The sequence below is a fragment of the Somniosus microcephalus genome, chromosome 5, assembly GCF_052327205.1.
Source record: "Somniosus microcephalus isolate GS21.2 chromosome 5, FLI_Smic_1.0, whole genome shotgun sequence".
Lineage (NCBI taxonomy): Eukaryota > Metazoa > Chordata > Chondrichthyes > Squaliformes > Somniosidae > Somniosus > Somniosus microcephalus.
This window is the reverse complement of record NC_140991.1, coordinates 79277716-79294908: the sequence shown is the minus strand read 5'-3', so window position 1 is coordinate 79294908 and position 17193 is coordinate 79277716. Positions and strand designations below refer to the sequence as shown.

The 17193-nt window shown below is 47.1% G+C and overlaps 2 protein-coding genes across 2 annotated transcripts in view; both read right to left on the bottom strand.

The window, feature by feature from the left end:
* Positions 1 to 7716, bottom strand: part of cubn (cubilin (intrinsic factor-cobalamin receptor)) — a 447009-nt gene extending 439293 nt beyond the window's left edge. Inside the window, exons 1-2 of the mRNA XM_085987872.1 lie at positions 7592 to 7716; positions 4403 to 4498 (exon numbers count right to left, since the gene is read on the bottom strand). Coding sequence (XP_085843998.1) covers positions 4403 to 4498; positions 7592 to 7625 — 130 coding nt within the window. The 5' untranslated portion in view covers positions 7626 to 7716. The remainder of the gene's footprint in view (positions 1 to 4402; positions 4499 to 7591) is intronic.
* Positions 7643 to 17193, bottom strand: part of LOC147117139 (cubilin-like) — a 41720-nt gene continuing 32169 nt past the window's right edge. Inside the window, exons 6-9 of the mRNA XM_085987204.1 lie at positions 14043 to 14146; positions 13373 to 13499; positions 7925 to 8093; positions 7643 to 7776 (exon numbers count right to left, since the gene is read on the bottom strand). Coding sequence (XP_085843330.1) covers positions 7643 to 7776; positions 7925 to 8093; positions 13373 to 13499; positions 14043 to 14146 — 534 coding nt within the window. The remainder of the gene's footprint in view (positions 7777 to 7924; positions 8094 to 13372; positions 13500 to 14042; positions 14147 to 17193) is intronic.

The window sequence follows — 17193 nt, the reverse complement described above, 5'->3', positions numbered from 1 at the left end:
CCAACCTTCCACAGCTGTGCCTAAGCCTTGAAGAAGTAGCCCCAAGCCTGCAGCAACAAGGTCCTTCAACATACAAGTGCTGGCCCTTTAAATCGCAGCTTTTCTGAATGACCTACAGCTGACAACAAGCAAGCCGGCAAGCTTCACGCCAGGTTTCATCAGTGGGGTTCCCCGCAGGCGTGTTTGATGTGGGGAAAGCCCCAAAATCGCAACAGCCCCTGAAAATTGACTTAAACAAGGTAATAATTGCTCATTAGTGTTCCGACGGCCAGTCCCGCCAGCGGCGGGCGGGACTGAAGCGGGTCATGGAGAAACAGCGGTCCGAAAGTCGAATGGGGCGGGGAATCAGGCGTGTGGGGTTGCGACCCGCTTTTTCGGCGATTTTCGGCCCCCGGCCGCCTGAAAAGCCACCCGACAGCTGGCAGAAAATCGGGGCCAATATCTTCCCTGATGAGAATGTGTTTAAAATTAATTCAGAATTTAATTGTGTAGGGGTTACGGGGATCGGGTGGGATATGTGTTGGTGCAGGCTCGATGGGCCGAAATGGCCTCTATCTGCACTGTGGGGTTTCTGTGATTCTGTGATTCTTCACTCTCCTCTCCTTCTTCCTGGTCAACCACTGACTGGACAGGCTGCGTTTCTTGGGTGTGTGAAATGAGAAAGGCACAAGGGTGGAGTTGTGGTGAGGGGAGGGCAGGAAAGCAAGAGGATAACATATGAGGATACCAGCATCTTGCATCCTTTCTGCCCTGCCACTGGCCAATGGCTCAGCCATGCCCCTGCCAAGAATGGCCATCACCGTCTCCTTCAAGGGGGTGAGGTGAGGCTAGGAATAGGAGGTGTGTCTCGTTATTGGTACAGATTGCTGGTAGGTGAGTGATGGGGTGGTGGGTAGTTGTGCATTGAGAAGTGTGTAAGGTTAGTGATTCAGTTGGTAGGAGACGGCTTTTGAAGATGCATTCACTGACCTTGACCAGTGGTCTGAGGTCATGAAGCTTCTTTGGGCACTGGAGCCAGGTGCTGGAGGCGACACTGTTGGCAATGACGGCCTCGGTGATGTGGTCCCACACCGTTCTTTCTGGAGGGCCTCCTGGCCCCTGTGGGTAGAGGACCACTCTTGCAGTGTTGACCCCCCTGCACAAAGCTGAAGTGCTGCATGCGAGACCATGGGTGCCCCTTCCCTGGCTTGCTGAGCCATTTGTGTTAGTGCTGAAGCACTTACCCCATTTTTTGAGGTGCGGAAGGGAACTCAGGTTTAAGAGCTGAAGACTCCCATTTGGGACTTCTTACTTAATGTTCATTTTTTTTTTAAAGGCAGTAAGGGCTGAAAACTGCATTTTGTTTTACTTAATTTTACTTTTTATTAGTGCCCTTTTAATGTCCCACAATGCCTAACGAATTAATTGTCTCACTTTCAGAGGCTGTTGGAAGATGGAACGCCGCTTCTGGATGCCAGCTTTGCTACCAATGCCTGCACTAACACCACCAGGAGGGCATTACATGGTAAGTTAGTGCTGGGTTAAATATCTTTACACCCCAGCGTGAATTTTTCTCTTCTACTGCCGCAACCATTTTCAGCGGCCATTAACCCGAGGCCGCGGTGATATCGGCAACTCTTGTGGTGGCCACGATTTTCTAGGCCTCTGTTTTTATTCTTTTAAAACAGGGGACCATGTTTTTTGGGACCACATGAGTGTTGACAGTGCAGGATTACTGAGTTATTTGATATTAAAAAGTGGCTTTGCAGAGTTACGGAGCAACATTTACTGGAAAAGTGTTGGTGCAGGTGGAGATCCAGTAGTGTTAAGGATTTAAGGCCTTATCTGTAGACATCAGCAAATATCAAATATCACAGTGTGGTGATGATTTTGACTAACACTTTGCCTCTTAAAGGCTCAACTTTAACACATTGTTATCTTCCGAGATAGAATGCTGGGGTGGGGTGGTGGGAAGAGAGAGATAGGAGTTACCTCCAAAAGTAAATGCAAGCAGTTCTATCTCAAAATTTTGGGGAAATAACATTTTTACATTGGCAAGTCCTGTCAGTCCAATAACACTGCTCTTTGGATTTGAGATAATTTTGCAATGATAAAATGGACTCAGGCACAATATAGCGGGTTATTTTAAGAAATAAAAGGTTAAGTACAATAAACAAACAAAATGTAATAACTTGGACTAAGTGTTAACGTTTAGTTTATGTTTATGATATTATGATAATAATGTATTTAACAGTAAAGTTCCTCCAGGGCTCATGAATGAGATGAAATAGTAATTACTGGGATGGGTAAAATTGGACGAGAGGAAGTGATTGAGGATATAAGATAGAAACAGGAAAATGACACTCCCAAATGGGAATCTTTCTAAAATCATTTTCTTAGGTCATAACGGGTGAATTGGAACCAGTCCAAAGGGGTTAGGGAAAGATGTGTGAGTGCATCCATGAGTAACACAAATCACCAAGGCACAAGCCACCAAAAGATACCAATCTTGTATCAATGTATATTCTACTGAAAGTCAGGAAAGTCTAGTTAACAATAGTTAATTGATAGCTTTCTCTTGGAAATGTTTGTGTCCTTGCCTATACTGAACAATAAGAAAACTGCATTTGATAGCCTGGCCACTACCCGAGACATCGTAACCATGCAAGGGGAGATAAGTAAAGATCTCCAGTCACTCCCGATCTTTTGAAAAGATAACCTGAAAGCCCAAGATGTCTTATATCTGATGCTATAATATTATGCACAACTGTGATACATTGCGTGTGAGGCAACTAACATGAGGAAATGCATGGTGAAGATGCATTGAAGAACAGGTCTCAGACATGCTCAGTTACTTGACAACAACACGACATGAAATGATTAATGTGGCTCAGGAGAGTGAGAAAACCTTTTAATCAAGGCACTGACACATGCTCCTTAGAGAAATTGACTAATTAATTAATCAATCAGGATAGAATTAAATGCACTGGTACCTATCAGAGGGATTAAAATGAATGCAAAGAGGGACATAGAAGTTGGATTTCTAAATTCAGGGTTGGGTTCCTTTGAGTTAACAATGAAACTGGGACAATTTAGGGCTAGGGAGAAAAATACTTAGCAAAAATCTCTCTTAGGCAGTCCCTCGGAACCGAGGATGACTTGCTTCCACACTAAAAATGAGTTCTCAGGTGACTGATGAGTCCAATGCAGGACCTACAGTCTCTGTCACAGGTGGGACAGACGGTGGTTGAAGGGCCGGGTAGGAGGGGTGCCTGGGTTGATACAGGTAGACTACCTTTTATCCGAACTTCTGAAAACCGAAACCCTCTAAAAACCGAAGGTTTTTTCGTTCAGCGTAAGTCGTGCGCACGACATGACCAGAGTGACGCACGACTTACGCTGAGCAGAGGGTCAGCGTAAGTCGTGCGCACGACCCCGACCCCCGCCGACGACCCCCCGCCGGCCCCGACCCCCCCGCCAACCCCCCCGCCGACCCCGACTCCCGCCGGACCCCCGCCGACCCCCCCCGCGGACCCCCGCCGACCCCGACCCCCGCCCCCGCCGACCCCCACCGCCGACCCCCACCCCCGACCCCCCGCCGACCCCCCTGCGGACCCCCGCCGACCCACCCCCGACAAATTTCCCAGTCTTATAAAATACCTTCCGAAATCCGAAATTTTCCGAAAACTGAAACACGGCTGGTCCCGAGGTTTTCGGATAAAGGATAGTCTACCTGTATCCACAAGATGGATAATGGTAAAATATCCACAAGACAGATAATGGTAAAAGGGAAGCTGGAGAATTTTTTAAGTCCATGATTTCTTGATAATATGGTACACTGTAGCTTTCTGTGTAATGTAGTATGATTTTCTTTGTCTGTATCATGATGTGTAATGTTGGCCAAATAAGATTTATAGGCTAAAAGAGCAACTGGCTCGAGTAAGGTATATGATGCTAACAAGACGAGGACCTTAGATATGGCCATGCAGGATAACCAGGGGCTGTTGGAGATTGAGACTGAGAAGTTGTAAAGGAAACTATTTCCCTGAATTACTTATAAAAACCCTAATATTGAAAGACTGACATGCACATGAAACAACATAATGCTGACATTAAAAAGGGGACATCTACCCTTAGGAATCATGCATGGTGGGAGATGGTTTATAATACAGGACAGCATCCTTGGGCAAGAATAGTCCTTATGTCGCTAGTAATTTTGCAAGCTATCCTGACTACAGTTGCAGAACTCAGCAGAGACACTAGTTTAGAATTCACTGTTTTAAATGCCACCAATAGGCTTACACAGAGCACATTTCATATCTTTAGAATGACTCAACCTAATTGCAGATTTATGGCTTTATTATTATTATTTATTCTAGATATTGAAGATACAGACTGTTTAATGACGCAATCAGTATTGTACCTGGATTGAATGTACATGACGCCAAGTGATGACATCCTCCATTGTTCATAGAGCATACATCAATCTGAGTGCACTCCTTGCCATCGCCCTGATAACCTGCAATACAAATAAACGAGTAAATTATAAAGAATCTTATTTAAGAACAAATAGGTTCCATGTACCAAAAAATTGCATTCTCTACAATATAAAATACCATAAGGTTAGTTGAATGACATTATGAGGGAGAAATTGCAATGTGTCTCACACGTGTTTGGGGTCCAAAACGGCACGACAAAGACCAATGCAGCAGAGTGACGTTCTGCGCCAGATGTGCACGCAATGCCATATTGGTATGGGCGCTCGATAGGCATCCACAGCGGCTGCCTGTAACAAGCGCAGCATCATTTAAATGTGATATTAAGGGTCCTGCACCTGAATCAGGGCCCTTTTGTTAAATTGGTGCTTGTGCGTTCAACAACAACAACTGGTATTTATATAGCGCCTTTAATGTAATAAAATGTCCCAACACACTTGTTATAAAACAAAATGTGACACCAAGCCACATAATGAGAAATTAAGGCAGGTGACCAAAAGCTTGAACAAAGAGGTAGGTTTTAAGGAGCGTCTTAAAGGAGGAAAGAGAGGTAGCGAGGCAGAGAGATTTAGGGAGGGAATTCCAGAGCTTAGGACCTGCAATGTCACTACTTAACCTGCGCAGCAAATCATGGCGGGAACAATCGGTAAGCAGTTTTCACAAACAGTATTTAAAGGGATCTTCTCCTCCATCAAGATAAGTCTGGTTAGTTGTTTTAGGCTGCTAAGGTGCTTTGGGGCCAGGTTTTTGGCTGTTTCGGCAAGTGTTTCTTGGTTTAATTCTTTTTCAGAGTGAGGTTTTGGAGGAGAGGAACTGTTTCACAGGATTTGCTCGCTCTCAATTACTCAACATGGGAATGCTGTTGAGCTTACCATTAACCTCCCAAATCAGGAGGAGGAGCAGCAACTAGAAAGGCAGCAAAGATCTGCACAGGCTGCAAGAAGAGACAAAGGAGGCAAGGACACAGGAGGCCTTACAGCATGTTGGTATTCAGGGACAGTACATCATGGCTGAGCAGCGAGTACAGTGGCTGCATTTCAGCAGGAAGACTTACCTGTGCCACCTGTTGCAGTGAGATTTGGAGCCCAACACCAGGGCATGCACTGCAATTGGAACTTCTCATTTATTCTATGCTGATTGAAAGAGAGGGTGGTCCATAACAAATGAGAAAGAACATGCACAGGAGCAGGGAACCCTAATACTCATCCTCTAACCCCATATGTTGAACAGCCCTAAAAATCCTGGAAATAGAACAAAAAGTTGTATTTATATAGTGCTGTTAACATAGAAAAACATCCGAAGGCACTCTGGAGATGGGGAAGTAAAGGGACTGCCACCAGCTCAGGTTTCATGCAAACCTTCTCCTATTCTTCCCTCTCACCCTATGGGTAGCAAAGCATAAACTGAACCATTTTACCACATCACTCCTTCTACGGAAACCTGCAAGATATTTAATCTTTATAAAAGAAAAATAGAGATATTTAAACTTTCAACATACCAACTGCAACATCATTTTCCCAATAGTTACCCCAACAGTGACTCTCTCTTGTTTAATTACTAGCCCCCCACCACCCCCACCCCTCCCCCCACCATCCCCCATCAGCCCAGCCCCCGCATCCACAGTCCCTTTCACAGAGGCATTCTACCCTCCTCTGGAGCCAGTTCATGGAGACACTGTAACCTATCACTCTACACTTTTCTGAGATTTTCACTGCTTCTCAAACTCTCTCAGTTTATACTGATATACTCCTCTCCCTCAACGCAACCTAGCAATTTTTTTTCCCAGTTCAAGATTATATTCTTATTCTTCTCTTCACCCTCCAGTTCAAACTGACCACTCTTCCCACCCTTTGGTTAATGCTAGAACTATTACCCTCTTAGTTAATGGTGGCACTATTTCGGCATCAGCTCTTGGGCTGACTGTTGCCTTCTCAAGGCAACAAGAAGGGCAATAAATATGACCTTGCCAACATACCATGAACATTTTTTTTTAAGTCTTTCTTCGCTCCTTCAGTTAATCCAACTTTCTTTCCCCCTCAGTTGATGGTGGCACTCTCCCCCCACCTCAGTTAATGGTAGGATTGTTTTCAGACCCTGCCCCCATGAATGTTGGCACTCCTTCTCCTGCTCCCTTGGTTAATGCTGTCATTCTTTAACCCTTCAGTTAATGGTGACACTTTTCCTCCCCCCATTTAATGATGGCACCCTTTCCCCTCAATTCATGATGCCACTCTTTCCTCCCCTTTAATGATGGCATTCTCCCTCCCCAACCCCAAATCCTTCTGCCCTTTACCCCTTCACTTTTCCCTCTTTTCATTCGCCCTTCCCGCACCCGCCGCCACCTCCCCCCCCCCCCCCCCCCGCAATCACCATTTTCCCTCAACACTGCTCCAGCCTGACTGCGGCTGCTGCTTTAAGATTTTCCAGATGCTGCATACTGCAGATCGGAACTCCTATTCTGGAAGATTTCCCACCTACGCTATGCAGAGGCCACAACCACTTCCATTGGCATTGGAGCAGTGTCGAAGCGAGAAAGGCCTGGTCCATGCTCAACAAACACTGGCACACAGATCAGCTCCCCAAACCATTGACTGTAAGTGTGAAATACTTGTATGTATGGTGCAACTCACATTGGAAATATAAAGAACACAGTTAACAAGGATAAATACTGAAACTACATTGAAAGAATATTAGATAGAGTAGATGTTGTTCCTTCTGAAGACCTGCTACTTGTCCTTATATGGAGTATATATATTGATGCTGTTCTATGCAGGCTCGTGGAGTTTGTTTAAAAAATAGCAGTGGGTATTATTCCCAATATTCCAAAAGTCTGCCGTCAATCTAACAAAATGTAACACTGCAACTGTGATGAATTTCCAATTAGAAAATAACAGTGGTTACATTTATTCAGAGAAAAAAAAATCAAACTTACACTGTTTTGCATTTGTTACAATGATTGCACTCTTCAGGAACTTGCTAATTACTGCAATTTCATGATTAAAAAACAAGCTTAAATTAATTTCAGGGTTTTGAACCAATGTCACAGCCATGCAAATAAGTGTCCCTTCACTGCTGACTTGAGCTAATCTTACAGTTATCTTAACAAGGCTACATACCTGGTGGACATAAATCACAATGGTAAGATCCCATTGTATTAAGACACCGAACTACTGGAGCCTGAGAGCATCCTCCATTATTTGTCTCGCACTCATTAATATCGTGGCAGCTGTGTCCATTTCCTTCCCAGCCTGTGGACATTTTAGCAAAGCATAACCATCTAGCCAAATTTTTTTTAAATTACCTAATTAATGCAAGAGAAATGAATTCATTAAATCAAATTAGACTTAGGAGAGATATAGTGAAAACATGTACTTGTCATATTGACTAGTTTCTGATGATTGATCACAATATAATTAAATGAAGATAATAAATAAACAAACAAGTATTACCTTCTGGGCACGACCCACAAAAGTAAGAGCCTAGGGAATTAATGCACTGGACTGGAGGATTTATTGAGCAGGGGTGAGCATGAAGACTACATTCATCAATATCAGAACTGCAGGCTGGGCTGGTAGGAGGCTGAGCCCACCCAACATCACAGATACACTGGTACTTGGGCTGTGCAGTAAAAACAATGAGCATTAATAAAAGTTTGCAACTAAAGGTACAAATGCTACAATTACCAGAGCGTCTACTGACACCACTGCGTCAGCCAATGATTTGAAGGCAGGGTGGGACTTACGGCAGAACACACAGCAAACAGTTTATTTTACAGCAAACAAAGTCTATGGGGGAGAAATTCAGTATCACCACGTTTGGGGCGTTATACTCGAGCGGGCGCGAAATTTAGCGCTCGGCGCAAATTATCGCCACCTTCAGCTAAATTGACCTGCTTCGCTCCAGGAGGTGCTTGGAGCGCTAAAACAGGCGCTGCACTACTGTCTTAAGGTGCTAAGCCGGAGAAGCGAGGCACTAACACCAAGGGCGGGCGCAGCGCAGGTGCGGCCAGTTAGCGATTGCACGCAGACACGCTGGTGCCAGTCGGCTCTTAAAGGGGAGGTTCGATCTTGGCTTGCAGCCACACCCAGCGCATCGGAGCCCTGATTCTCGGCCTGGACAGACCTGCTGCCACATTCTAACGCCTAGGACCATGGAGAAGGCCAGGGAGCGAGCGCAGCGGTTCAGTGAGGGGGCCTTGCAGGTTCTGGTTGGCGCAGTGGAGTGCAGGCGATCTATCCTGTTTCCGGATAGTGGCAGGAGGCCGCTGCCCAACGAATATCGAAAAGCTTGGAGGGAGGTGTCTCACAGAGTGACCTCCAGCAGCTTGGTGCCTAGGACCCCTGTGCAATGCAGGAAGAAGTTCAACGACCTCACTCGGGTCGTCAGGGTGAGTACCCTTTTCAGTATCCTCTTCATCCCTGCATGTCCACCTCACTTTATGGCCAAAGGGTCCTGAAAGCCCCAATGCCCAGCCCTCATCCAACACCTATGGGCCTTTCATGAAACTCACACGCACATTCAGCACTTTACACACTAAGGGCTATTCAACCATGGGAGGCAGTGCAGCCAAGATCAGGGCTTCACACTGCAAGGGCTATTCGACCATGGGAGGCAGTGCAGCCAAGATCAGGGCTTCACACTGTAAGGGCTATTCGACCACGGGAGGCAGTGCAGCCAAATTCAGGGCTTCACACTGTAAGGGCTATTCCACCATGGGAGACAGTGCAGCCAAGATCAGGGCTTCACACTGTAAGGGCTATTTGACCATGGGAGGCAGTGCAGCCAAGATCAGGGCTTCACACTGTACTCAGAGCCCGTCCTTTCTCTTGCAGGGCAAGCTGGCCCATAACAGGAGGCAGCAGCAATGGGCCGGGGGAGGCCGGCCCCACCTTCAAGACCTCAGCGATCTGGAGCAGCGGGTCGAGCGGATTATGGCAGGCTGGATGATTGGCCCCGTTGCCACTGGAGATGCCGACCCTGTTCTGGACAGCAATGGTAAGGTCATCACCTTTTTGACCTCTCTCCTTCCACTTGTGCCTCACACCAGCATCCTTTGCCACTATCGAACCAATACAGTGCATTCCAGCACTCATGCCTCCCTCGCTGCCGCTCTGTCCTCATACTAAAGCAACTCTTGTACCTCCCTACTTTCAGATGCTGATTCGCTAGGTGAGGAGGCGGGCCCTTAAGCTGCCACTGTGAGTGATTCTGAAGGCGAGGAGGAAGAGGAAGCCGGACCAGCAGTGCCACCCTCAGCCGAAGCAGCCCATGGACATAATGGGGACACGTCTTCTCTGGAGGGGAGGAGGGGGGAAGAGTCTGAGGAGGGTGACGCTCCGTGGCCCAGCGGGCTGCAGCAACGCGCGGGGGGGGGGGGGTTAGGGAAGCTCGGCGGCCTTCTCTCCGGAGGGAGAGTCTGGCCTCCAGTCCTGCTACAGTGAGCGCAGAAGAGGTGTGGCTCCTCGCTGAAATGGGCGCCCAGGCGGAGCAGAGGCACACTGAGCTCATGGCTGCAGTGGCAAGGATGCCAGATTCCATTGAGTCACTGGCAAGGAGTGTCCAGGACTTCAGTGCAGCACTGGCAAGGAGTCTGCAGGACTTCAGTGCAGCACAGGCGGCTTCCACGCAAGTGCTTAGTGGTGCCATGCAGTCAGTGGCTGGTCTCATGCAGACGCAGATTGAGGCCACACGAGCACTGACTGCTGCCACCCTCGCTGGATCAAGCAGGATTCGCCGGGGCCCTCGCCGCGCCGCAGCAGGCCAGCAGTCTGTGCTTCAACAGATTGCTCCGTATGCTGCAGTGCTGCCCCGTGGGAGTGCCAGTGTGTCGTCCGACCAGGGAGTGCCTGTCCTCTGTCAGGATGGCAGCATTCCTGCTGCCAACACTGTCACTTCTCCACTGCAGCTGCCACCACCTGTAGGACAAACTGCTGCCGCCCATGCAGAGTTGGAGCAGTCAGCAGCCGGGCCCTCCAGGCCCAGAGCTGGTCCAGGCCGTACCTCAAGGGCATCTGCCGACTCAGTTTCTGACACTCAGCAGCCTTCCCCCAGCTTTGCTGCAGCTACTGGGGTCCCATTGCAGAGGAGCTGCAGGGTGGGAAGGGGCCAATCTCGCAAGCGAAGCAGATCACCCTTGAAGGGCAAAAAGTAGGAGGTGCGTCAAAATGCTGTTAATTTTTTTACTGAAAGCCGAGGATCATGGTCATTTTTTGTTTACTCTTTTGTTCATTGTCTCCAGGTTGTGAGAGCCAGTTATGTGTCTGACTGCTTTTTTGGGGGTTTCTCTCTATTACTTTGTCATGCAGGAAGGGCACACAGTTTGTTAAATAAAGAAGTGTCTTTATCCAGATTGTGCATGTTTGCTCTTTGAACTATTTGTTGCCTTGACTGGCTCAACGGTTGCGGAACGGTTCCATTCATGTTCTCTCAATGGCATAAGCCATTCCCTCAGAGGGGGCCTAGAACCGACTTGCAATAAGCTGCTGACAGACGGCCCTTGCACTTTGTGCCTCCCTCCCATCCTAGTGCTTCTCCTCCTCCTCCTCCTCCTCCTCCTCCTCCGCTGGTGCTCCAATGTCTGGTGGCAGTGGCTGAGTCCTGAGGATTGCAAGGTTATGCAGCATGCAGCACACTACAACGAAATGGGAGACTCGCTCAGGTGAGTACTGAAGGGCTCCCCCAGAATGGTCCAGACAACGCAACTGTTGCTTTAGCATGCTGATTGTGTGCTCAATGATGTTCCTGGTCGCTTAATGGCTCTCATTGTATCGTTCTTCAGCAGGGGTGGTGGGCGCATGGAGCGGGGTCATCAGCCAGGTGCACAAAGGATAGCCCTTGTCCCCGAGAAGCCAGCCTCCTGGGTGAGCCGGGGCTTCGAAAAGGTCTGTCACAGAAGTCTGGCGCAGAATGAAAGCGTCGTGGCTGCTGCCTGGAAAGCGGGCATTGACAGCTAGTATCAGCTGTCTGTGGTCACACACCAACTGGACGTTCAACGAATGGAACCCCTTCTGGTTGCGGTAATCCTCGGCATTCTCTTGCTGCGCCCGCAAAGCCACATGCGTGCAGTCAATGGCGCCCTGGACCATGAGGAAGCCCGCTATTCTTGCAAATCCCATTGCGCGCTCTTGCTGCTTGTCCAGGGTCATGGGGAAGGAAATGTAATGACGTCTCCTTTTAAAGAGGGCATTCATGACTTGGCGGATGCAGCAATGCACCGCGAACTGAGAGACATAGAAACATAGAAGATAGGAAGAGGAGTAGGCCATTCGGCCCTTCGAGCCTGCTCCGCCATTCAACGAGATCATGGCTGATCATCCAAACCCTAGCACCCGGCCCCTACACCGACAGCCATCCCACCCAAGCCCTATCCCCGTAACCCCGTAACCCCACGTATTTAATCCCCCCTAACACTAAGGGCCAATTTTTATCATGGCCAATCAACCTAACCCGCACATCTTTGGACTGTGGGAGGAAACCGGAGCACCCGGAGGAAACCCACGCAAACACGGGGAGAATGTGCAAACTCCACACAGACAGTCACCCGAGGCCGGATTTGAACCCGGGTCCCTGGCGCTGTGAGGCAACAGTGCTAACCACTATGCCATTGGCAATGTCCCCAGTAGCGGATTGGAAGGAGCCGGTGGCACAGAAGTTGAGAGCCACTGTCACATTCACTGCCACCGACAGAGACGTCCTGCTCCTCAGTTGAGGCTGCAGATCTGGCTGAAGCAGGTGGCAGAGCTCAGCGATCACCTCCCTGCTGAATCGAAGCCTCCACAAACACTGCTCCTCAGACATGTTGAGGTATGAGAACTGTTGGCAGAATACCCTGGGAGGGTAAGGCCTCCTGTGCCGACGCCTGTTGGCCCTCCTCCGTCTGGCCATGATTGGCACTCTCTCTCGGCATCTCTGAGCCCTCTCAATGCAATGGAGAAACCCAACATTTCCACCCATTGCAGCCCCCATAGTATGTGGGCACTCAAGGTTATGCCAGTGAAAAATCAAACCAACCACAAAGTTCTGGTCTGAAGCCAGAAGTACCTCTGCGAGCGCTGACTCAATGCAGAAAGCTTTCTCCCTTTGTCTCTCTGCAAATCTCTCTCTCTCTCTCTCTCTCAGAAGGAGTGGTCCAAAAATGGCTACCACAAAGAAGCTAGGAAGAGCCCCCTTTAAATAGCGCCCCCCCAGCCCCACAGCGACTGGGAACCGTTCCAGTCAACCAGTCGCTGGGAGCGCCAAGCGGAAAGGAGGGGGGCGCCACTGAAGTTCCGGTTCAGGGCGCACCAAGGGCGTTGCACCATGAAATGACGTCAGCATCTGCGCGCGCAGCTGAGCGGGCATTGCGGTTTTGTGCCGCTGCTAAATGTCTGCTCAATTTCCCAAGAGGCGCAGGTCTCACCGCGCCCGGGCGCTAGCCGCATCGCGCCCCACTTATCACCCTCTTAAGGCGCTAACGGGTGGCGCTAACAACTGAATTTCTCCCCCTATTTATTTAGTAAACAGCGTCTATTTAAACAGCTCACTACAGCAAACAGTCTACAGAGTCTAATTAAAAAGAATCTCTATGAACTGCAGCAAACAGAACTCATGATCAAAAGTGCAACAACTTCTCCCGATAAAAGCAGGGCAATTTCTCCAGCAAAATGCAGTGAGTGGAGGATAGTTACATAAAAATTATGTGTGTAAAATCAATCCCAGTCACTCCAGGCATGATTGACGGGGAAATTATCCAATCATCTCCATTCTGGCCGGGAATAGTAGTGTCACTATCTGCAGCCTACAATTATTTCATGACCTTCAGGTCAAGTGTTATATTAGAAGCTACTTAATCAGAGTACCTGCATTGAATAAGTCGTTTTGTTAAACGAGGAATCACAAATGCGTCCATAAATTTTTACCTGGTTTGGCTGCACCCTTTCTAAATCAACACAGATGCCATGTTCACATAGCGCTTGTGAGCCACCTTGGCAGTCATCATATTTGGAAATGCAATGTGGACCATACCATTCTGGAGTACACGTACAACTGAGGATGACACAATGCAGAGTATCATTAATATTAAAAACAAGTTTAGTAGGATCTATATTTTGCAACGTCATGTCCTTGATATACAAGCTTAATATGGATGCTTCACAACACTTTGCTATCCTGGCTTGATTTAACTGTGATTATACTGTTAGTTAGAAACCACAATGGACTGAGCGTGGGCACTCATTGTAAACAAAAGGGAAGCTTGATGCAACCTGACTTCAAAACAAAGAGCATATTTCTTTTTCAACATGTTGGTAAATGGACAAAGGATTAAATATTCATTCAGCATTCTAAAATACTTCACACAAATAATACAGCAGCTCATTATGTATTTACAAACAAATGTTTCCCATCTTGGCCTGCTGTCTCTGTGTTGAATCAACAGGTAAAGATTTCCACCATGTATCACTCAATGAAACAGTAATCCTATTTCTCTGGCTTTTTGGACAAAGTAACTTGGCAGTAATAACTTGTAACAGTAAAACATCCGCAGCAAGCCTAACATATCTCTGATTTGACTGCGATAGGTTCTATTACCTGTAACTGCCTTCGGTGTTAACACACGTTGCTCCATTCTGGCATGCTAGCGGTGATCCAGCAAAGATCTGACATTCATTTATATCATCAGAACAAGTAGGTCCCTAAATAAACAGAATAATGAGAAATGATAAGCACTTGGAATTTAGCTTTGGGTTTGCCTTTGGCTTCAGTGAAATTCAAGCAATCCACAACTGAAAACCCTAATGCTCACTGTTAATTATGCAGCACCATTCAATCACATAACAGCTATTATTGTGCTCAATAACAGGATTAGCAAAACATATAATAAAACTAGAACCTTAAGGTTTAATATGAAAATCATTATGATGAAGATGGTACATACCCTATAGCCTATTTAAATGACAGAATCACTTCAAGAAAAAGCAGTTCCACAACATCTTTGGCCGCTGCCATGGGATCTGTGCTGTTTGTATCGCAGGGCACACAAACATATGAAACTGATGGACAAGGAAGGACCCAATGATCCAGCCAGCCTGTCCCATATAATTGTAATACCTAGTGCATCACAACATAGACATTCCCCACCCACCCGGAGCCATGTAATCTCCTGGGAGAGGCAAAAACCTGATAAAGACGAGAGGCACAGACTCAGCGAGAGGAGAGAGAGAAGTAAAAAGTAATCGAAGTGTGACGTCACCAGAACGCAGGTAAGTGATTGGTTGGTGAGTGTTTCTCTCTCTCGCTTTTTTCCAAACTTAAATTTTGTGGTTTATAGTTTCTAGGGTCTCTGTTGTGTAGCGGGGAGTGCTGGTAAACAAGGGCCCTTGAGTATATAATTTAATTGTAGTGTAACTACTGGTATTGATTTGATTTAATTTAATTTGAATTAATTAAAGGGTAAGTCATGGCAGCACAGCTCAGCCCCGTGGCATGCTCCTCCTGCACTATGTGGGAAATCAGGGACACATCCTATGTCCCTGATGACCATGTGTGCGGGAAGTGTATCCAGCTGCAGCTACTGGCAGACTGCATTGCAGCACTGGAGCTGCGAATGGATACATACTGGAGCATTTGCGATGCTGAGGACGTCATGGATATCACATTTAATGAGTTGGTCACACTGCAGGTAAAGGCTGCACAGGCAGGAAGGGAATGGGTGACCGCCAGGCAGAGTAGTAGGTGCAGGCAGGTAGTGCAGGGGTCCCCTGTGGCCATCCCCCTCTCAAACAGATATACTGCTTTGGATATTGTTAAGGGAGATGGCTTGTCGGGGGAAGACAGCAGCAGCCAACTTCCTGGCACCGTGGGTGGTTCTGCTGCACAGGACGGGAGGAAAAAGAGTGGGAGAGTTATAGTAATAGGGGATTCTATTGTAAGGGGAATAGATAGGCGTTTCTGTGGCCGCAAACGAGACTCCAGGATGGTATGTTGCCTCCCTGGTGCAAGGGTCAAGGATGTCTCGGAGTGGCTGCAGAGTATTTTGGAGGGGGAGGGTGAACAGCCAGTTGTCATGGTGCATATAGGTACCAACGATATAGGTAAAAACCGGGATGAGGTCCTAAAAGCTGAATATAGGGAATTAGGAGGTAAATTAAAAAATAGGACCTCAAAGGTAGTAATCTCAGGATTGCTACCAGTGTCACGTGCTAGTCAGAGTAGAAATTGAAGGATATTTCAAATGAATACGTGGCTAGAGGAATGGTGCAAGGGGGAGGGATTCAAATTCCTGGGACATTGGAACCGGTTCTGGGGGAGGTGGGACCAGTACAAACTGGACAGCTAGCACCTGGGCAGGACCGGGACCGATGTCCTAGGGAGAGTGTTGCTAGTGCTGTTGGGGAGGGTTTAAACTAAAATGGCAGGTGGGTTGGTGGGTTGGGAACCTGTGCACAGAGACAGAGGAAAGGGAAACAAGGATAGAAGCAAAAGACAGGAAGGAGAAAAGCAAAAGTGGCAGTCAGAAAAATCAAGGGTTTAAATCAAACATGCCACAGTAAATAATAATTCTAAAAGGTCTAAGAGTGTTAAAAAAAAAACAAGCCTGAAGGCTTTGTGTCTTAATGCGAGGAGCATTCGTAATAAGGTGGATGAATTAGCTGCACAAATAGATGTAAACGGATATATGATTTGATTGGGATTACGGAAACATGGCTCCAGGGTGACCAAGGCTGGGAACTCAACATCCAGGGGTATTCAATATTCAGGAAAGACAGGCAAAAAGGAAAAGGAGGTCGGGTAGCATTGCTGGTTAAAGAGGAGATTAACTGTAAGGAAGGATATTAGCTCTGATGAAGTGGAATCTGTATGGGTAAAGCTTAGAAATACCAAGGGGCAGAAAACGTTAGTGGGAGTTGTATACAGACCCCCAAACAGTAATGCGGACGTTGGAGATGGCATTAAACGGGAAATTAGAGACACGTGCAATAAGGGCACAGCAGTTATCATGGGTGACTTTAATCTACATATAGATTGGGCTGACCAAATTAGTAACAATACTGTGGAGGAGGAATTCCTGGAGTGTATACGGGATGGTTTCCTGGACCAATATGTCGAGGAACCAACTAGAGACCAGGCCATCTTAGACTGGGTATTATGCAATGAGAAAGGAATAATTAGCAATCTTGTTGTGCGAGGCCCCTTGGGGTGGAGCGATCATAATATGATAGAATTCTTCATTAAGATGGAGAGTGAGGTATTTGACTCAGAGGCTAGGGTCCTGAATTTCAATAAAGGAAACTACGATGGTATGAGGCGCGAGCTGGGTAGGATGGATTGGGGAATGTTACTTAAAGGGTTGACGGTGGATAGGCAATGGCAAACATTTAAAGATCGCATGGATGAACTACAGAATTTGTTCATCACTGTTTGGCATAAAAATAAAATAAAAAAGGTGACTCAACCATGGCTAACAAGGGAAATTAGGGATAGCATAAGATCCAAGGAGATGACATATAAATTGGCCAGAAAAAGCAGCAAACCTGAGGATTGGGAGCAGTTTAAGATTCAGCAAAGGAGGACAAAAGGATTAATTAAGAGGGGGAAAATAGAGTATGAGAGTAAGCTTTCAGGGAACATAAAAACTGACTGTAAAAGCTTCTATAGATATGTAAAGAGAAAAAGATTGGTGAAATCAAGCGTAGGTCCCTTGCAGTCAGAATCGGGGGAATTTATAATGGAGAACAAAGAA